The sequence below is a fragment of the Choristoneura fumiferana genome, chromosome 9 (genome assembly GCF_025370935.1).
Source record: "Choristoneura fumiferana chromosome 9, NRCan_CFum_1, whole genome shotgun sequence".
Taxonomy (NCBI): Eukaryota; Metazoa; Arthropoda; class Insecta; order Lepidoptera; family Tortricidae; genus Choristoneura; species Choristoneura fumiferana.
Genome location: NC_133480.1, coordinates 12,185,615 through 12,206,244, shown reverse-complemented (window position 1 = coordinate 12,206,244; position 20,630 = coordinate 12,185,615). Strand labels below are relative to the sequence as shown.

Genomic DNA, 20,630 nt, shown 5'->3' with positions numbered 1-20,630 from the left:
CCGAAACCCTAAAAATGGAGCATTCAGTATAGCTGGGTTTACAAAAGTTGGCGTTATTTTAAGTACCTAGGTAGGTATATTAGTTAAATACTAACATTGAAGTTAAGCCAAATTAATACGACAATTAATCAATTAATTACCTACCTATTTATAAATCTACTGTTCAAAAATGCCATTAATCTTTTCTTTGTGTTCTTCACGCTTCGTGAGATATTTTGCTATCGAGTGATTCATTAAGGATCTATTAGCTGGTGATTTGTTTAGTTATTTCGTTTTACAAAAGATTTTCTTCGAAACCCGCGTGTGGGAAGCTGCGCCTGAGTCGATGCTCCGCCCACTGTGTTCTCGTCTCGCTCTCGGGGCTAAGCATAGACGAGTAAGAGTGAAGCGGCAAATCGGGAGAAAGTAACGCCCACAAAAATGCATAAAGTTTTAAAACCTCAGTTGAATTATGGTACCCATGGTAGTTGTAATATATCTTAAAAAATATATTTATAGATGTTGACTCACTTTGCTCTAGCATATAGCATTTAGGTACATAGGTACTTTGAAAGTTGGGTTTCTATTGGGCTCCTAAAATTACCTACCTATGTACTAAACAATAGGTACTTAGGTATTTGGGAAGCCGTGATAGCCTAGTGCTAGGGGTCACCAATTAGTGTCTATACGGGTCGAGTTTTTAAAATAAATTTACCATCGCGGTCCGGTCGTCCGTTGTCGAATTGACGGCAACTAAGACAATTAAAGAGTGGCATACATTTTATCAAACTACGTCTCAGTAATACTATACAAGTTACCCTTTACAATAAGGTCCGCACAAATTATAGATAGTGGTTTGACGTATGGATTTTCAAGCAGAAGAGTTCAGTGTCCAACGTTCGTTGAAGCCGATATTAATTACCTAAGTAATATTTGTTTTGGCACTTCGCGTCCTTGGTTTTTGACAATTATATGAAATACGAAGTAGCACTATTCCTCTATGGGGCGTTTTTTTTTCGTTACCGGTTGACCGAAATATTACCAAAAGAGATAACCAGTCAGCACCAGCTCTAATCCTTAATCAGGGTAGAGCGAGATTGTCTACACCGCTTCCGTGCCTCTCAAGAGGAGCCATCATAATTAGGGTTCCGTACCTAAAAGGTGCCAACGGAATCCTATTGCTGAGACTCCTGTCTGTCTGTACGTCTGTCTGTCCGTCCGGCTGTCACAGGGCTCTATCTCTTGAGCGGTAATGGCTAGGCACTTGAAATTTTCACAGATTATGTATTACTGTGCCCGCTATAACAAAACATACTAAAAACAGGTTAAAATAAATATTTCGGGGGGGCTCCCACACATCAAACGTGATTTTTTCGCCGTTTTTTGCTTTTTAATCACCTTAAAAATAAATAATTAAATTAAAATAAAATGAATATTTAAGGGGGGCTCCCATACAACCAACTTGTTTTTTTTGCAGTTTTTTTGCTAATGTCTAATGTTGTATAGATAATGGTACGGAACCCTTCGTGTGCGCTCTTACTTGACCGATTTTTTTTATTTTGCATTGGAAACTGGAAAATCGTACCTAGAGTGACCGCTCCTCTTGCTAAACCCAAGGGCCGGCGCTGACCATGGTTAACTATAAATAAAACTAATAGTAGATTGTTCAACAAGGGTAGTGTTTAAGTAAACAAGCCATAATGCCACTCGAACTATAGCCACCCTCGCTCTGCTCGGGTGGCTAAACATCCCGTGTCATTATGATTTGGTTGTTTAGTCTCGTGTTAAACACTCTACTTTTCACTTTGAATGCGAGGAAAAAAACAATGTTCTGTTCAAAATTATAATATTACTTTTTAGAAAGGTACGCTCGACTAGTGGACAGGCCACTTGTTCAAAATTCAAATAGAAAAAAAAACTGTTGCGCGGTGTTTTCTTTTCGTTTATTGTTTATGAAGTCACATTTTAAATGCTTGCATGTTTAGCCAACAGTTTAATAATTTAAAACTATTTTAAAACTAATTGGACTATGCATAATAAATGAATTAATCCTTAATATAATTGAATAGATTCATATTCGTAATCATTAATCGTGTTTCACGAAACTAAATCGTGTTATTTTTTTAATATTTTTGCGCAGTTGGCATTTTGAGGTTATTTCCACGCCCTAAAAATCCTCCATTCACAAACACCGTGTTGGCTGTTTAGGGGTTTACAACGTAAATTTAAAAAAAATACTTTAATCCCTAGAGAATAAAAAGGAGCTTTAGACCCGATATGCAGAGACTAAAGTAACATTTTAAGAGCATGAGAAGTAAAAAGATAGTAAATAGGCAGTTTAATCAAAATTCTTGCAACTTGTCATTCCGTTGTGTCATAGGTAATCGTAGAATGAAAGTGGGTAGTTCTACGAACGTTTCAACCGCTATCAGTTTAAAGAGAGACCGCTATCAGTGAAGAAATAAGAGACCGTAAGCAAGAAATTTTAATAAATTGTAATTGTACCGCGTACCGCATTCACACCAAATCGTTTTATAAAATCCTTCCATTCTTCGGGAATCATTTCTTTTGTATAAGCGACAGGAAATTGATAGCGGTTGAAACGCTCATAGATCTAAACAAGTGAGGTTTAACCACGCGATTAAAAGCTTGAATATCATTTTCCCGCTTTTCAGATTATTGCAACAGTGGTTGACAAAATGAGTTGTTTCACCTATCGCCTCTCAAACAGGGATTGTGGGTGAATCCGAACTCGTACTTCGTTTTTAGGAATTCTTCTGCGAAATTACATTTGAAATTTACCACGAGCGGCTTACGGTGAAGGAAAACATGATAAGGACACCTGCGAAGTAATTAAATGGTATGTGTGAAGTTCTTAATCCGCACTGGGCCCACGGAATAACGCCCAAGCCCTCTCAATCTGAGAGGACACTTGTGTCCAGCAGTGAGACGTTTTATAAGCTGAGATAATGGTTGAAAAATGTTTCCAATTCCATACTTTTCACAAAAAAGTGTACCCTTTCTTTTTTTTCAATTTTAGAAGAAATATGGTTTTTTCTGCTCGGAATCGAAAGCACAATCGATTCCGATGGCTTAAAAAAATGTTCCAATGAAAATTTTATAACAAAAAATTTAACCTACTACAAAAAACCATGAAAATAATTTTCTACCAGTCTGAAGTCGGTCGGTGCCTCAGCACAAGCCAGCAGGAGTGGACCTATAGTCATCTACTTCACCTACGCACTTTATATTGGGCTTCAATCACTCTTGCTGGCTCTTACTGGGGCACCGACTGACTTCAAACTGGTAGAAAAATATTTTCATGGTTTTTTTTTTACGCTTTTTAGTGTAAATAATCTAAGATACAATAGTTTAATATCAACTGCTCGTCACCTTTTACGAAAGATTGCTTTTTCCGATGCAGAGACGTTCATAGTTGAGGAGTCCTGGTGCTTCACCAGCCGTTTTACCATATGCATTACGAGGAGCATAAATTGCTTAGCAACTGTGTCAAAGTAATTAAAATTCAACCAGTGAAATACCTACTTGTCATTGAGTAGTAACTCCGATGGTCAACTGTGGTCTTCACCATTAGTTCTACTTCGCCAAATGATGATTTTCAAGAGCAAATGCAAGAGTTACTATCACTACTAAATATATCCATTTTACTAGGTGTCTCTACAACATTTGGAGAGTTCCGTCGATTTCCTTAAGATCCAATCACCAGATCCTTATTTGGTGCTTATGGGACCTAATTGAAGACATTCCTAGACGAAAACAAAAAAAAATTCAAATCGGTTCATAAATGACGAAGTTCTGAGGTAACAAACATAAAAAAATACAACCGAATTGATAACCTCCTTTTTTGAAGACGTTTAAAAATGTCAGTTTTGTGACGTTTTTTCATACACTCGGTATTGGACATGTAATCTCTACACTTGTTTCCATTTTCGCTACCACCTCTATATCTTCCCATGAACTGTAATTGTTTACATGCTACCTGGTGAATCAGCGTTGCAGCTTGTTTACTTGTTGGCGCGGCGTTGACTGAGCCTCTCCGCTCGCGGCTGCCCGTTAACGCTGCAACTACTTACACACTGCATGAATACAGGGTGTAACTGAGAATGGCAGTTAAACAAAACTCTTTAATGTATATGAGTAAGTACTGCCCGCACCGCAATTGCCTGTAGAGCCACATTGCTAAATGAAGGGTTCACGGAAAGAAGATGCCCAGTCACCTTTTTTAAAAATTGAGATTTGAATCTCAAATGTAGAGCTTGCAAAGTACCTTACCTACTATGTCTTACCATTGAATTAAATAATCTGAAAACAATATAAAATTTTTTTTTTCGTATACTGCCGTTCGCACAAATTTTTCCCCAAACGTTTCATTTGGCAAATGTTTCATTTTCCAAGTATCAAATTTCTCCGAAACCAAAAATTGTTCTCAGAATATTTTCTTATGGATTTATAGAGCACAGGTTAGGTTTGTTTAATGAAAGTTCCGAAAATAATATGGTTCCGGAGAAATTTGATAAGTACTTGGGAAATTAAACATTTGCGAAAAATATTTTGCCTAAACCATTTTTTTACTTTTCTTGTCTGATTCATTCAATCGGAATGTTAGGTGCGACGACGAGCGTAACGAGGAGGAGCGTGATAGGTTCAACTGTGACCAAAACAAGCACGAGACGAGCCAGCGAAGCGAGCGTGCCGCGACAGCGGCCGGCGAGTGCCAGAATTAAATTCTACCATTAAGATAACTTACTTTACAGATTTTGATAGATGTTTATAGATTCATTAAGTTTTTACCCAATGAGACATGTTTTTTTATTACTTTGCCCAATAATGTAAGTATAATGCCCCCGGGTGTAATGTAATTTTTCCTAATGCCCGGGCATTTACCCATTACATTGGCCGCTAAAATTCATCATTCGACATTTGCATTTCTTTCATCTTGTTAAGTTTTATGTAAGTTTCATTAACATGTACGAGTACTCGTTACAATATGAAGAAGGTATACAATACAATAGTAGGTATTATCTTCAGGAATCGAGATAATAAATAAGGTAGCCTGTGTTCTTTATGCGATAAGTTTAATAATGAGTTGTAAAGGCATCGAAAAGAAGTTTATAATATTAGGTAAGTTGTTTAGAACAAGGATGAGGAAGTTCGAGCATATGCCAGCCAAGCTCAGTTGTCCAAATTGTGACACCGAATGACACTGTCTTAAGGCAGCGTTCCGGTCTTGGCGCTCGCAACCTGTGACTTTGACTGTTGACTTTGACTTGACTGATTCAGTAGGTTGCGTGATCCGGTCGTGGTCGCCATCATCGGAAACTTTAGCCGTGAAGCTGAAAATACCTACTCATTGCAGGAATCAATCCTTTGGTTGTGGCTATGTACTATACCTATATAGGTAGGTTCTAGCTGTTACATCGACGTCACGGGTCTGCTTCAAAATAAAAGCACTAGTGGTAGTTAGTCAAAGTTTACAAAATACGATACCTATTCGAAACACCCAGGGTGACGCTAAGTCGTCTCGGCTTTACTTTCACAATAATGTAGAGCAAGCAACATGTGCCTTTCCTTCTACAAATACATGAAATAATAATGAAATAACTCTATTCAAACGTAAAGATTATAAACATAATAATTAACATAACATAGTTATAAGCAAATTACTAATAATGTATGGATCTTTGTTGTCTGAATAAATAAATGAATTATTATTATTATAAAATCAGTATGTTTTTAAGTACCTAATATTTGTAAGTTTCATTTTGCAGCATTTTTTTGTATTTTGTAATTTTGCATTTCGTTCCTGTAAGTCTAACTGACTCTACACAGCCATGCTGAAACGAAACAAGTTCCCCAAAACACCGTTGCATTATAGATCACCTCGTAAACCATCCCAAAACAACCTGGAGCTTAGCGCAGGTAACTGGAACAGTACATAAATCGGGTTCATAAATAAAGCTGGTGTCGGTGCGCGGGAGTGGGCGGTGGGCGTGGCGGGGCGGCGGCGCGCGCGCCGACGACAGAAGCGGTCACCTCGCGCGCGCCGCCGCCTGCGCCGCTCGTCTGATTAACGTGCAGAAAACTGATTTATTGTGTCGCGTTGAAAAAATAATCGGTCGAATGTTGAGATGGAGGGACAGGAATGGCGGGGTGAGTGGCAGCAACGCCAGCTAGACGGTCAGTGCATAGTGCTTCTTTATTGATACTTAGTCCTAAACTGCATGTACTAGTAGGTACTTACTACCCAAACCATAGGTATATTAAAGCGGCGGGTGCTTTGACAAAGGCAGAGCTTCTAGGTACCCGTACCAGAATGTATGTTGAACTGATGTGTTTTATGAAGGGCTTATTTTAGCCCTTATCTTGAAGATTAGCCATGAATTAAGAATATTGTATGGATATGAAAAGTATAAGGTACCTATAATAGTAAACTGCGATCATGTAAACGCCAGTTTGTTAAATATCTGCTGTAGTACATTTGTAAATAATTCTATAACGTGATTTTTTGTACCTAAGTGTAAGTGTTAAGTTTTTCTTTCAGTTTTCTCTTTCAGTTGATTAAATTAAAAGTGTCCTTAAATTACCAGTAAGTGGAAAAAATGTGAAATATTAGCGTACCTAGTTTTTTCGTAGAGGTGCAATTTGTGTTAAATTTGTAAATTTGTTGGCTACGCGACCGCTACGACGTTCTCGCCCTCTACGCCGTAGAGGCTGAAAGAGCTAAACTGGCCAAAGCTCGCAAAAATAATGGCGTGAAATGAATTTAAATTGTTAAATTACATTATGTTAAATTAAAATGATTATAACTTTCGTGAGAACTAAGCCAGCGGTAAGTTTAAAATATGTCTAATTTTTATCATCTTTGGCTTTTTGTCCCGAATGGAAAAGGATAAGATGCAATATAATTTATAGATTTTTTTTACTTGCTTGGTTAATCTGAAGTTAAATTAGTTGTTAAAATTGTAATTTACCTTCTATCTGTACTTTGTATGAGGAAAGATTGTGAAAATGAATAAGACCATATTATAAATATTTTTTCACTTCTCATGCTCGTAAAGTTCGTGTTTATTCTGTATGTGGGCGACATAAAATGACTTTTTATGCTCTAGTGCATAAAATAAAATCTTCGTCTAAGGCCAAGGTAATCAGGTGTCAACAGTTACAAACAAAAAAGTTTCTACATATATTTTTTAATAATTTTTAATTTGTAGTATATCTTTGTAGCGGTCCGAGGGTCACCAACGGTGCTGGCTGATAATCAGCGCTGGGATGTTTATTATTAACGCTTCAGCATTATGCTGAGCCAGTGTCCTATTCACAACCGCAATGACACATACTTTCCTACGTGTTGTCTATTTGTACTTAATACTATTGTTGTGTCTTGTGTTGTGAATAAATGTGTTTTCTTTCTTTCTTTCTTTCTTTCTTTCTATTTCATTTCCTCGCAATCTAAGTGAAAAGCAGACGCAAAGAAAAACAGAGTGTAAAACTCGAGCATTAAACCCATTTCCCCCTCGACGTGTATATCCACCCTCTCCGCACCGGCTCGGGTGGCTACATGAACGTCTTGGGTAAAATGGCTCGTTTTATGCTCTTGTTGTACAATCTACTATTGCATTAGGTTCCTGTAATGTCCCCATATGTAAATCACAAATTCAATTGAGTTCAATTTCATTATGTATATCTATCCCATACACGCTTTGTCGTTTTTGGTCCCATCATGAGAGGTAGGTAAAACGGTTGTTCTTTTCTTCGAATTCATTCTCAATGTTTTGTCATCTTTTTAAAGATCAATTATCAGCACGCTAGTAATATATCTATCACTTTAATATCTTTGGTAAGAACCCCAAGATTTTAAAAAGCGACATAGTTTTTCGAGTGTGCTTCTTGGGATTTGAACCATAGTCTTAATGTTTACCGTGCATGTGCTCTATCGTCCATACTTACAACAGCAGGGCTTTTTTGATACCTAACTTTTTGTAGCGGATGAGTTTTATAACCCCCAACGCAAAAAGAGGGGTGCCTATTAGTTTGACGCCAATGTCTGTCTGCTTTTGCGTCTGTGTGGCATCGTAGCTCTCAAACGGATTGACCACTTTCGATAAGGTTTTTTACATGAAAGTTAGTTTCCGTGCGGTAGTTAACTAGGTTTTATTGAAATCGATTCAGCCGTTTTTGATGTACGTACTAAACTTTGAAATGACAAAGTTGGAACTTTCAACTTCCCTAAGTTGGGCAGGTTATTATTACAGACGGTGCTTCAGATCAATCCGAGAATACTTTTGTTATTTTGGAAACTAAGTAGGTACCTATTTCAACATACTTAAAGTTTTTATTTCATTAAAAAAACCTAGTGCATTAGAGCCCGTTCCCAATTGTCGGGTGTCGGATCCGTTTCATGTCGGATGTCAGTCATTTCTACAGAAAATCGTGTCGGGCAAGTGTGAATAGCTTCATATAAAATGTTTTGCCACTGGAACATCCGATTAAAATCCGACATCCGTCAAGTGGGAACCAGCTCGTAGGCAACTGGCTTATATTATTAATAACGTATGATTTGTACAAACATTATAAAGTTCCTACACTAGGATTTACCAAGTTAGGTAACATAGAACTTAACTTTCACAGGTTTCTATGCTATTTAAAAGGGCCTGTGTCACCGCTTACATTTTATGTGACAGATATAAGTGACGTCGTTGCTGACTACTCGAGACTTATCAATGTGTGGTGAAACCGATTCTAACCCCCTGTTTCACCATTCATTGAAAAATTTATTTGATGGATAAATTTCATGCCGTTTCTGTTTGTTTTGTTCGAATAGACGGAGACGGCATCACATTTATCCGTCAGTTAAAATCAATGGGTGGTGAAACAGCCCCTAAATGTAGCAAAGTAGATGAAGCTCGAAACTATTGACAATTGTGGGTAGTTACGTGGGTAAAAATAAAACTAAATGACGGACTAATTAGTATTAAGTATTTCATAGGACATTAACCTGGGCCTTTAATGGTGACTGGATCCTTAAGGCCGCTTGTACTCGTAGACGTCCGTTGTTTTCACCGGATAACGGACCGTTTTTTTGCCGGACTTGCGGTGTTGTGTGGCTTACAATGAATGTGTGTACATGCACCGGACACTTGTCCGGCGACGAAGCCATACAACACCGCAAAAAACGGTCTGTTGTCCGGTGAAAACAACGGACTTCTACAAGCGGTCTAATGGTCAAGCGTTTAAATGTTAGATTAATTCCATTTGTAATTTTTCATCTCTCAGTGACCTAAGTGCTGTAATTCAGCGCGTCCGCCACGCAAAAGGCCATTCGCGCTCGAGTTAAAGACTGTCCTCGTTTTTAAATTATTTGTTTGTTTTTATCCTATAGCAATAGTCTAAAAACAACAGCTCCCGCGTTTCATTCATATATCTGTCATCGCGCTGCGCCCGCGTCGACGGACGGGCGACGCAGCGCTGTCGTTCCCACAACACCGACTTCTCCTTAAAAGGATAGGCCGGGACTTTACTGTTACATGTCCTGATATAAAGGATGCTGGGCCGTAGGCAATCAAGACTGCGTTTTTAGGGTTCCGGATCCAAAATGGCAAAAACGGAACCCTTACAGTTTCGCCATGTCTGTCTGTCTGTCTGTCCATCCGTACGCGGCTTTGCTCATGGACTATCAATGCTAGAAAGCTGTAATTTTGCACGGATATATATGTAAACTATGCCGACCAAATGGTACAATAAAAAATAAAAAATAAATTTTTTTTTAGGGTACCTCCCATAGACGTAAAGTGGAGGTGATTTTTACCTCATCCAACCCTATACTGTGGGGTATTGTTGGATAGGTATTTTAAAACCATTAGGGGTTCGCTGAGACGATTTTTCGATTCAGTGATTTGTTTGCGAAATATTCAACTTGAAAGTGCAAATTTTCATTAAAATCGAGCGTCCCCCCCCCTCTAAAATCTAAACCGGTGGGTGGAAAAATTTGAAAAAAATCAAAATGTTAGTAAGTGTATCAAACTTTCAAGGAAAACTATAATGCTTAAGTTTGTTTGAGAATTATTAGTAGTTTAAGAGTAAATAGCAGCCTAAGGTATAAAATTTACCTAAACTATGGAAGATTCCGCATAAAATACGAAATCCTTAGAAAAATATTACTTAATTTTTTCGTAATGGCCACGGAACCCTATTTCGGGCGTATCCGACACGCTCTTGCCCGGTTTTTGAGAGATGCGAGGATGTGTTGCAAGGGATGTGTTTTTCCTGAACCAATAAAAACACTTTATTTCCTAGTCTCGCACAGTACATCTCTAGTGGAAACAGCTGAGCGGAGCAAGGCTAGGTAAAAGAAGCGTTTCTATTGGTTCACGAAAAACACGTTCCTCGCGACACACTCTCGCGCATCTCAGGTGAAAACGGAACCTTATGCAAAAACTAGATTTCTACAGCTATTACTAAATAGGTACGTTATTAAGTAAACTCTTCTAAATTATTTTCCAAAAGGCCGTCTTTTAAAAGGTCAAAACAAAGTCTGTTAGAATAAATACATATTTTATGTACGATATTAATTATGTCGAGTATTGACGGTTGAATTCAAAACTGAATCCGGTGGGAATCGAGTTGCTATGGGGTAAGTATCAAAATATGTATATAAAATTTAAAAAGAGTAATGGACGAAATACATAATGGTCATTTGATATAATGCATTTCATTGTTATAAAATAAACTCAACCTAACCTAAACCAATCTGTAAATTCCACAATCTTAAAAGTTTGTTATCATGTTATAACATATAAAAATCAAACTTTTTAAATTATAGAAACTAAGTACTCAGGCGTGGCCAGACGCAAGAACAAACTTAGGTATAAATACTATGAAAGATCATGCGTAATTGTGAGTGGGCATTTTTTTCTCCGGCTAATGAGCGTAAAAACGCGGCCACCCCGGCGGCCATCAATCTCCGTGACATGTTGTGAGACCTGGCTTTTTGTTACTTCGACAGTTTCACTTGAGATTTTGAAGTGTTTTGCGACCTTTATTGCGTTTTGTAATATTTGCTGGCGAATGTTGATACTAGGATCATGTTACGGGATAAATAAAAGTATTAATTTTATATTGCTCGGTAAGAATCGCAAGATAAACTTTATTAAATTACAATAATAAACAGTTCAACTCACGATCATAAGTCAGGAACGTTCGGTCCGATTATGCAGTCGTCTACGCACTTTCCCATGATAAATTAATTTTAACATACAACAAGTGGGGTTAGTTCTTAGAAGCATGAATTTTATGCACATTTTATGACTTTCTAAAAATCGGCAAAACGCAAAAGAGATTGTAAACTACTCGAGAAAGAAGTTTACTGCTCATAAAGGCTAAGAGCTTTCTAGTTAATTTATTACTTGAAGACCACACATAAAGTACCATACCTACATAAATTGATTTCGTTGTCATATTTTGTTCCTCAGTTATTATTTTTATTTCAAAATTTACGGTACTTATCGATTGAAAACCGTGAATTATAAGGCCAATTAATTACCAATCGAACTACCTATCTATTAATTGTTAATAGTAATTGACTACCATCATAAGGAATTTGTATCAGAGATTTGTTACAAAATCGATTTGTTACATTTGGTATGCGATCCAAATTCTATAACCATAATTGTACTATTTATGTAGTTACAAAAAAGCCTAACATAGAATTGTTGCAAAACTTTTAAAAATATTTTTTAAAACAGACCTGATTGATTACTAAATAAAAACCGTTACAGGCTGCACACAATCTAATCGAAAATCTCTCTTTTTGTCAATCTGACAAATAAACTACGATGTAAAGGGTGCTCGTCGCCAAGTCGCCCTGGCACTTGACAAACAAACTTGCAGTCAAATATTCCACTAAAAGGCAGGCCAAGTGAGTGTCGAGCCACGTGCAGTGTAGGGTTCCGTATGCGGCAAATATCCAATATTGAGTTTTGATTGACTATTATTATTATTTATTATTACTCGTTGGATTGGACACACGCTTCGAGGGTCGAATGATCACATGCCCAAGCAGGGTCTCCGTTGGCAATCTACTGGCAGAAGACGGCCAGGACGTCCTCGGACCACGTGGAGGCGATCAGTTGAGAAGGAGGCTGGCTCAATGAGGGCTATCGTTTTTTGTCTTTCTAGATGGCGCCACTGTTGCGTGAGGTTTTAAGTGTGGCTTTCAAAGTCTGTTATTACGGGCGTGAAAACAAAGTTTAGAATAAAATCATATTTAATACACCTTAAAACCGTACCTTAAAAATATCGAGCAACCACAGTGTTGCGTTGTCCCGTTTTGTTCGGAAAAAAGGGAGGACAAAAGTTTCCGAAAGACAAAACTGTCTCAAAACACAGACATTCATTGCCCCGTAACGCATAATTGCCATAATTAATTTCAGGTAATGTAAAGTATTCACAAAAATATTCTAATTAAGTATAAATATACCCGCGTAGCTCACAAAAAACTATGAGATTTGTCATTTCGGAGACCTTACGCGGTAGCCCTCATTGGTCTCGGCTGGGAAGAGCTGGAAGAAGCCGCGCAAGATCGAGCCAAATGGAAAACTCTTCTACGAGCCCTATGTCCCTAGTGAGGGATAACAGGATCACATCATCATCATCATCATCATCATCATCATCATTACTCGTTAACTTGTAAAATCTACTAAATAAGCTGTGATGGAATTCCTATTAAATTCATTATATTCGTATACCTACTCGTATAGATAGCGCTACGAGAGTTGAAGTGAATGATTACACACACAGCTACAAAAAGAAATGATTGCACAAAAGGAGAATGAATAAAATGAATAAGTAAATGGTAAATCCTGTAAATACATGTTGTAGCTGTGTTTAATCATTCACTTCAACTCTCGTGGCACTACGTATACTAACTAACATGACGATTTTTCTCAGATTTTTTATGCCAATGGTTTAAGTTCTGGAGGGGGAGAGGGGGATACCTACAGTTGCTTTTTTGTATTAGTTTTTATTTTTTTATTTTAGTCTTTTTCTAAATTTTATTTACTACTTTGTCTGCGTGATTTTTATGTCCATAAAAATTACAGCTTTAGCTGGCACTGACGGGCTCTAAGTTATGCCGTGGATGGATGTACGGACATAGAGAAAACTATAAGGGCTCCTTTTAGTTAGTCTTATAAGGATACGGAACACTAAGCTAAATCTTTTTAGCTTAGAACAAAATAAGTACGAGTAAATCTCCATTCCGATCTAATTCAAATTGAACCATAAACTAAGGTAGTAAAGTTTCAAATGAACTGCAGATTTTGTTAAAATTTGTTCCTTATTCTAGACGCGCGAAATATCTTTTTTACTCCACTGAGTGACAGAATTCAAAGCAATTTGTAAAGCTGCCAGCATTTAGTAACAAAAGACAGTGTTTAATTGATGTAAACACATTAGAGAGGAATTAGTAACGAATAAAATATAAGGTAACTGTCACTTAAAGTGATTGATTGAAAACGTGACAATTATAACTTTGCTAATAAACTAATACGGATAGTTTCCAGGGGAAAAGATATCCTATTTAGTTTAGTCCGTCAGTTATGTTATTAGAAAAAATTGGACACGCATTTTTTTCTTTTGTCAAAAAAAAAACAAAGATGAAGCGTCATAGTTCAGTATTGGGGTCCATGACGTCACGCCGTGTTGTAAAGTGATGAAGGGAGTGTCACCACTCGGGACTTTAACTGGATGTTAACTGGCTATAATACCGGGTGTGGCCTGTAATAGGAGCAAACAAATAAAAAAATAGATCGTCCTCCTCAATCTGAATAACATTAGTTCAGCGACTTTTAAAAATAATGGAGTCTTTGTTGAATTCTCCTTTTTTCATACGTATATCAATGTACGCCATCCTAGAACACAACTGACGTCGCCTATCACGCTGCAAACATCAAGCATTTTGCTTTACATTGCTTTTTCGAATAAAGTGTAATAAAAATTTAAAAACCAATATTTTTTAAAAGTCGCTGAACTAATGTTGTTCAATTTGACGAGTATGATCTATATTTTAATTATTTGCTCAAATTACAGGCCACACCCGGTATTTGATTAATTGACAAAAGAAAAAGGGAGTTTATTCTTTTCTGATAATCTTACTGAAGGTAAAGTAAGGTCACGGGTGAGCAAAGTAATTTTTTTATAGTTCACCAATCATAAAAGTTAATTTGTTTCTTCTAAGACAGTACCTACAGTGTTTATGACACACATGACTTCCTCACTCACTTCCTCTTCTCGCACTCTTTTTGACGATCAAGAAACGGCCCTTAATTGCCTACTTTTTATTTAAATTGTAATGTGACAGGGCGGGTTTTTCAAATAGTGCTGAATCATGGTGATGCCACCCGCGCTCAACATTCATGTGTGGTCTTGCAAACTATTTTGCATGTTAGATATACCTATGGTAATTATTGTATTCCGATATCTCTAGAACTTTAGACAGGTATAAAAAAGGATCATTTGCAAACAGATGTGATGCACCATAGATAGTGCGATTTACTATTATTATTTTAACTGCTTGTGTTATGTCGTTAGTTGTAAAACAAGTTTTGTTTCTTGTTAAACTTTATATAGGTATTATTATATTAGTTAACAAGTTTAATGAACTTAACACTTTTAAACTTAATTCATTAATAAACAAGTCTTCACCGATTTCATTTTTAATGTAGACTTTTTGCTGACTGGATTTGTTGATTTTACTTGCATTGGCATCCCATGTAATGGAAGTGCCAATTTCAAGATAATCTGACAGCAAGAAATGGGTTCCTCTGACTTGCAAGACTTGAAGATAGCTTACTAACTAAGAACATGGCAAATAAAAAAAGTCTGTTAAAATGACAATACTTTTCCAACATGTGTTAGAACGAATCATCCCTTTGCCAGCCCGGAACCCATTCCCAAAGACATTTAAATTTAGAAAAAAAAACCTAACATATTGCAGACTTCGTCACATTTACACGCGCTATCTTATCAACACATTTTGTGGCCATTATTCATTACTGTAAAACTTTTTTGAAAACGCAAAAACTATGCAATCTTGAAACGTTCAAAAATAGAGTGTAGAAAAAAAGATTTGTTCGTTGGAGCCGGAGTCGATTAGAGCGATCAGTCAGTCATCGAGTCGAGGCGCGCGAGCGACGGCACGCTGTCGAAACAAGCTGAACATAGGTGGCTGAAGGGAACGATTCGTACGGCATTTCTGTTTGAATGTGGAACGCGGCTGTTCGGAATGCAACTACAGATGAGACCAATGCGAGAATGTTCAGACAATGACAGCGATTAGCAGGTTTCAAAGTATCGCGCGAGTTTCTTTATTTGTTTACTATGGTGCAGGGATTGGAAAAGGTCCTCTCAAACCGTGGCATACGAAACCACAGATGATAAGCGATAAGCGCACTTTTACTTTGTAGGTTTAACGCACTACTTTAGTCTAGAATCTACATATAAGTATTCAGGGATTTACGCCGTGTAATGTCGTCAGTTTGTCGTGGAACAGTTTAGATATTTTGTATATGGTTGAAACCTTTTCACTGCAAATGTCATGTTGACGTTTCGTACCTACATCTGGCAAAGATATGATCGTAAAATTTATTGTTAAATGGTTTCATCCCGGTACGCATTAAGATTTTTGACTGTATGTAGAGATGGCCCTGAAATTGACTTAAAGTAAATCTTTCTGACTTTGAATATGAAAGTGTAGCCAAGCACATCCAGACCTTTTGTAAACTTGACTCAAAATTAAGTCCAATTCTCGCGTCAAATCTACAAATTGTTCAAGTACCTTTGACATTCCATTAACAATTCTCACGCCTTACGCATCTATTTTAAGTGTTTGAAAATATGAAACATAAAAAGCGGGTATTACACGCTTAGTAAAGCAAACAAACAGGCTGCCCGTGGGCGGGCGGTACTGTCTCGATGATTTACTGGGAACTTATTATTTTCGGAAGCGTTTAGCTCAGCCTTCACAAAACAACAGAGTGTGGCTGACGCTTTATTTTTGAAATCTGACAGCTTAAAGATATGATATGATACTCGTTGAATAAGCTGTCCCATCCATCAAATCTAGAAATTGCGCCTAGAGTGAATCTTAATCTTATTATAATGCAAATGTAATTTGTTAGTTACCGTTTCAATTCAAGCTTAAATTACTTGGTAGGTACTCATTTTTGATTAAAAAAAAATAGTCATGGACATAGTTTGAGACTCTGGGAGAGACATGATTTTAGTAATTCCGGACAATTACAATTACAAACTTAAATGATATTGTAGCGCGACATGTTATTATTTAATATGAGTGAGTCTCACGGTAGTTTCATGTTCAAAATACAAACTACAAAACAAATTAAAAGCCATATATATTGATAAAAATATTTTAATTCCATTAAAAACGGTTTCTTCGATGCAGACATTAGTAATTTTACATTAGAAGGTGCATTGTAAGATTGCGTACATAGCAAATTAGATTGCGATAGTATTGTTATGTCTGATGAATAAATTATTATTATAATTATTATTAAAGTTTTGATAAATATTCAAAACACCACTTTCATACGGCCCGAAATAAAGGCCAACAATTTACCTACTAACATATTGATGGTTAAAACGATTAAATAGCCCTTCGGCATATCTAAATCGATATTTCTGTATGAAACCCTTCCGATACCTTATCTTACATTATCTATGTAACTACTAAGCAAAAACATTTACACATAAGCAGAAAATAACAGATCGATTTGAAGTGCGTAACTGAGATTAATTAACAAGTTCTTACTACAAATTCCGCAAACGCAATTTCCTCTTTCCCGCCAAATGTTTTGACAAGCCCATCCAGCCAGCATAAAATCCGCCTAGACTAGACTAACATTGATTGTTTTCATTGAGCCAAAAACGTTCTAATTTGAAAAATGATTGTTTTTAAAACGTATCAATACGTTGCGTAAATATAATTCAATATGGGATTGAGATAAACGTCTTCTGTGAGTAACGGATCGGCGGCGCGCCGCTGCGCCGTCCAAATAAACGGTGGTGGTCGTCTTTTGTTTGTTGCTCTTATTTTAATTTTGAACGTTTGTAATAAGCGGATTAGAGCTTTGAAGTAGCTCTACGGAAGTAAGACCGGCTTGTATAGGTATTTATTTATTTTTATTAAAAAATCTGTAATGTATCTAGAGACATTTTAAGTATGCCTAAGTTTTTTTGTGACAAAACCTGTTAATTAAATCGGTGACATTTTGTTTGTGATTGTGTTTCTGGATGAGGCAGCCAGACTATGTCTTATGAGCCCTAAAGTCTATTCGCCGAGGGTTGATAAGTAATATTAATATGATAACGTCTCTGAATAGCGACTGTCCATTAATTATTGCATTACTCGTAGGTACGCCGCTTGTCACCGCGCGCGGACTGAGTTTTGTGGTATATAGGCATTGAATCCTTGACAAATGTGCGGCCCGTTGCACGCGCGGACGTGGCGGCCCTCAGTGCCGTTGCGTTCTGGAATGGGCTTTGAGTGTGTGGCTGGGTGTACACGCTGTTCATACGGTCTGTTTTATACAGTTGATAATTATTTAAAACAATTGTTTTTACCTGTTAGAATATTTAGCGGGCGGCATTTCCAATGAATGAAAAATACCTGTTTTTTTTTATCGTCGGCAAAATAGACTATACCCACCTACATTGATTACGTGCCTAAGTATAGCTTACAAGTTATGTAACCTAACCAAGTAAAAGTTGGAAAACCCTCGACTTTGTCACTTCAAAGTTTAATATCTTAAAAACGGCTGAACAGATTTTGATAAAACATGTCTAAGAACCATCGCTAGAAAACCTGCTTTCAATTAAAAAACTGCATTCAAATTGGTCCACCCGTTTAAGAGCTACGGTGCCACAGACAGACACACCGACACACATAGCGGTCAAACTTATAACACCCCTCTTTTTGCGTCGGGGGCTAAAAACCAAAAAAAAAACTCCAATATCGTCGTATTGACTTTTCCGCAAGCCTACAACTAACATTAAACAAAAATATCCTTCACAATTCTTTGTTCCGTCACTAAGTTTATTTTTTGCTTAGTTTACGTAAACACAAATCGTTCTCATAAGGATTCATCGCGAACAGATGCGCGGGAGCCGCGTTGCTATACTACAATCATACATATTATACATAAAAGCTACGCGAAGATGTAGAACCACGTGCAATAATAAAGCAATTAGTCCTCACTTTGACACTTGAAGTGTTTTAAAATTGAATATAAGTACTTACCGATTAACTATGAGTTTGCCGAAAAATCCTCTACTCCCGCGATGTCCAAGTGTTGTGCTCATACATAGTTCTAACTGATCCAGCACAAAAGAAAAACATATCTACGAGTACACACATCAACATCAGGTGGCAGGTATTCTCACCTAAATCACTTTCTAGTGAGGTTTACAGGCCTAGGACATTTTAAATGCTATATGCGCATAATATAAGGAAGGGTCTTGTAACACAGGGCATCCCTTAGTTGTATTTTTTTTTTGTAAAATAACTATTGGAATAAATACTTTTTCATTTTCATTTTTCATAGACCGCGATATTAAAACTATGGTAGAAACCACCATCACCAAAAATCATCTTAACGTGTAAACTGCAACCATCTATCCGGGACGGTACAGTGTAGCGAGACCATAAATTCTCTCTGATGGTTACGACGTGATGAAAAGTCAACGGTGCATAAGAAGTGTGCGAATAAAACTTTATGACGCCTCTCGACTTCGAATTGAGCAAAGAAAAACATATATTTTATAGTGCTATTTATTACAGTTAGTTCCGCGGTGGAATTAAATTAAAAAGGACGTGATATCGTGATATGCCTGGCCAACGTTTAGGCATATCATGAAATGGCGGCGTTTCACGATATGCCTAGGAATTTCGTGATCTGGCGGATTTTACGATCGGCCGCCGACATCAACATCCCTATTACGTTGGGCGTGCATGGTCATTGGTAATTTCGAATATTTTTATTGACCAAAAAGCTTGTGTGCAAAAAAGATACGGGTCGTATATTTTTCCATAGAATATATATATTTTTTACCCATGAAACTGCCCTAGGTCAGATACTTTAAAACTGTAACATTCGAGCCAAAGTTATGCCTTGAATACAACTGTCGGGGTTCCGTCCCGGACACCCTCGCTACAAATCACCGGCCCCGTAACCCGAGCTATGCGAGTTCTGGATAAATTAGCCTAATTAGTTGCGCCAGCGCAGGGTACAAGTAAAGCCATAGTGAAGGTTATCATTAGATGGATCTTTAAAAAAATTATATGTTTGCTGAGAGCATTTCTGACTTAAGCGATCCTTTTGCAAAATATTAGGCTTTAAAGTGTTAATTTTTCTTAGAAGCACGTGTCCACAAGCCATTAGCTTAAAAAGTGTAATTTAGCAGTATATGTCGTAATGAATTTAAAAGGTAGATCACTCAAAGTGTTACCTACTGTTTTCGGTAGGTATAGACCCCCTGCTGCTACATTTCTGCTAGATAGGTAGATTTTTTTTTTATTCCACTGGATCGCAAACGATTGATCTGTGTCTTTGGTCCTTAAGGCGACTCAATCCCAAAAAAACCTATAGCAAGCGTAGCCCGATACGCACTAGGTGGTTTTATTTTCTTTAGCGTTGTTAACAGGATTTATTGGTCCAAATATGCTCCTTTATAACGGCTCTTTATTTTTTAATTTAAACAACAATATTTTTTCACCCTTAATTTTTAGGAACCCTTATAGTTTCGCCATGTCTGTCTGTTTCTCCGTCCGCGGCTTTGCTCGGGGACTATCAATGCTAGAAAGCTGTAATTTTGCACGAATATATATATTTAAACTATGTCAATAAAATGGTACAACAAGAAATTCATAACTAATTTTTTTTAGAGTACCTCCCATAGACGTAAAGGGGGTGGGGTGTTTTTATTTCCTCATCCAACCTTATAGTGTGGGGTATCGTTGGATAGGTCTTTTAAAACCATTAGGGGGTTGCTAAAACGATTTTTCGATTCAGTGATTTTTTTTACAAAATATTCAACTTTAAAGTGCAAATTTTCGTTAAAATCGAGCCTCCCCCTCTAAAATCTAAACCGGCAGGTGGAAAAATTTGAAAAAAAAATCAGGATGGTAGTAAGTATATCAAACTTACAAAGAAAATTATAACGGTTAAGTTTTCTTGAGAATTATTAGTAATTTAAGAGTAAATAGCGTAAATATTAAATACGAAATAATTAGAAAAATATTACTTAATTTTTTCGTAATGGCTACGGAACCCTATTTCGGGCGTGTCCGACACGCTCTTGGCCGGTTTTTTATAATGAAGTTTCATACAAATGACGAGTTGGTAAGAATGCTAACTAAACGCCACTTAGCTCCCGCGGTTGATTTAATGCGCGCGCAGGTCGACACTTCCCGCCCCAGCTCATAACTTCATAATCTGTCGCGCGGCCATATTTGTATGGAAGAGCTCTATCTAATTTACGATTGAAAAATCTTTCAGACCGCGGGTCGTAGATAGTGGCCCATACGGTTACACCTTCGGTTTCATATCAGGCAGTAG

General features: G+C 37.2%; 1 protein-coding gene across 2 annotated transcripts in view; it reads left to right on the top strand.

Annotated features, from left to right (window-relative positions):
- Positions 1-6,009: 6,009 nt before the first annotated feature.
- The window catches only part of LOC141431293 (T-box transcription factor TBX1-like), a 40,266-nt gene continuing 25,645 nt past the window's right edge, over positions 6,010-20,630 (top strand). For both annotated transcript variants that reach the window (XM_074092412.1, XM_074092411.1), the window contains exon 1: positions 6,010-6,177. In XM_074092412.1, coding sequence (XP_073948513.1) covers positions 6,129-6,177 — 49 coding nt within the window. In that variant the 5' untranslated portion in view covers positions 6,010-6,128. The remainder of the gene's footprint in view (positions 6,178-20,630) is intronic.